Raw genomic sequence first — 1,931 nt, forward strand, 5'->3', positions numbered from 1 at the left:
GTTGGTAAAGAAACGGGCAACGTGAAACAAGCAATTCGTATACGAGAGATCACATGAAAAGCATTGACAATCGCGCGTTGAAGAATGATTACCATAGAAAACGAAACGTACCGTTACTGGGTACACCAGTGAAAGAGCTTTGCATGCCGCGTTAATGACTTACCCGCCGTACCAGTGACAAATGTTCAAAAGACTGTCAGGTAATAAAGCAAAAACAAGAAAATGTCTTCGTGCTATAGCGGTTTCGATGATCGTTCATTCGAATTTGAAGATTCATCTTACGACAGTGGTTACGAGAAAAGCTTTGAAACCGATTGTAATGTAACGCCGCGCAAACTAATATTCGATAATGGCGCTGATTTCTATGCTGCCTCCGAGTCATCATTGCCGGCTGGCAGCTACAATAGCAACGGCGTAGGCCCCCTCATGGAGCGCGCCCCATTTCCAGGCCTACTCGATGGGAACAGTAATCATAGCAGCCGCAGTGTGCGCACGCTGGTCGAACATGTGATCAGCAAAGCACCGCCGACGGAAACAGAATTCGCACCCAAATTAACATCAACGCCGACAAAGAATTCTCCCGGCGCTGTCGATGGCAATAACAGTGATCAACCAACTGAACCACGTCCCAAGCGCAAATATGCCGTCGGCAAAAATCGTGTAACGCGCTCACGCAGTCCCCTGCAAGTAGTACGCATTAAAAAGTTTCGACGTATGAAGGCAAACGATCGTGAACGAAATCGTATGCATACGTTGAATGATGCGTTGGAGAGGCTGCGCGTCACGCTACCCTCACTACCGGAGGAGACTAAGCTGACAAAAATCGAGATACTGCGTTTCGCGCATAATTACATTTTCGCACTAGAGCAAGTACTGGAAAGTGGTGGCACAATCAATCTGGATTTGGAAAAGTTACAGAATTTCACTCTAAGCGGAGAACGCATCACCAAAGAGTTATTCGATGCGATTTTCATCAATCCACAACCCTACACAAGCATCTTCGGCATGGGTTGCGGCCTCGCTGGACGTGTGCCATATCCACATCAGGCGCCACCAATGAACGCACAACACGTATACATAGAACAACAGCAGTTACTGCAACGGGGTCGACCACCGCAAGGTTATGCCTACGACAGTGACATGCGTCCCTATAATATACAACACGAAGCGCGCAATCCGTTATGTGAGCCAACGGCAACGCATCCAAATTTTTCACAGGAAAAATACGAGTTATATAAAAGTACTTTCGAAGCAGCAGCTAATATACGATCCACATCTGCCACGTACATGGACGTGTCGCCTGGGACTGACATCAGATCAGCTCGCTATACAACACAGCCTACATACACTCAACTGCCAACTGCGGACACAAACTATTATCTGGCGAAAGATCAGTCAACAGCGTTCACATCAACACCATCCATGGCGTCACAAGGTGCGCATATGGATCGTAGCGGTTCCGTAAGGGAGCAAGCGCAGTCATCAATGTTGCATCAGGCCAGCAGTTTCTACACCCAAACACCGCCTTGGAAGGATTATAGTGAGCAAATGACGAACACCAATAATAGTAGTTTCGAACAGTATTCAAACGTATAGCAGCGGGTGTTACTATGGATTGTAGTGTATAGTAATACAGGTATAACGGGATATTGGGGCATATTAAAATGGACAGTTGCAAGGAATAAGTTTTATTTATATACATACATACATATGTAGGTATACAGCAGTCTATAGGTGCACTGAAATCAATAATTTGTTTAATTTTGATTTTTATGGATGGTTTTGGAGTTGAGTACTCGGATAGTAAGCCTATTAAAGACTTGAACATCTGTTTGAAGTACTTTGACTAAAATAATGCATATAAAACAAAAACATTTTATTAAATAGTTTCAGTAGTATTTTGAGAAAAAATTACGAAAAGTCATCCACAA

General features: G+C 44.2%; 1 protein-coding gene across 1 annotated transcript; it reads left to right on the plus strand.

Moving 5' to 3' along the window:
* Window positions 1–222: 222 nt before the first annotated feature.
* LOC129243103 (basic helix-loop-helix neural transcription factor TAP-like) lies at window positions 223–1,596 on the plus strand. The gene has a single exon (XM_054880228.1). The coding sequence runs from the start codon at window positions 223–225 to the stop codon at window positions 1,594–1,596; it is 1,374 nt and encodes a 457-aa protein (XP_054736203.1).
* The last annotated feature ends 335 nt before the right edge of the window (window positions 1,597–1,931 follow it).

The sequence above is a fragment of the Anastrepha obliqua genome, chromosome 3 (assembly GCF_027943255.1).
Source record: "Anastrepha obliqua isolate idAnaObli1 chromosome 3, idAnaObli1_1.0, whole genome shotgun sequence".
Taxonomy (NCBI): Eukaryota; Metazoa; Arthropoda; class Insecta; order Diptera; family Tephritidae; genus Anastrepha; species Anastrepha obliqua.

What these genes read in the sequence shown, in the direction of transcription:
- LOC129243103 (XM_054880228.1), top strand. Translation starts at nt 223, where the DNA reads ATGTCTTCGTGCTATAGCGGTTTCGATGATCGTTCATTCGAATTTGAA.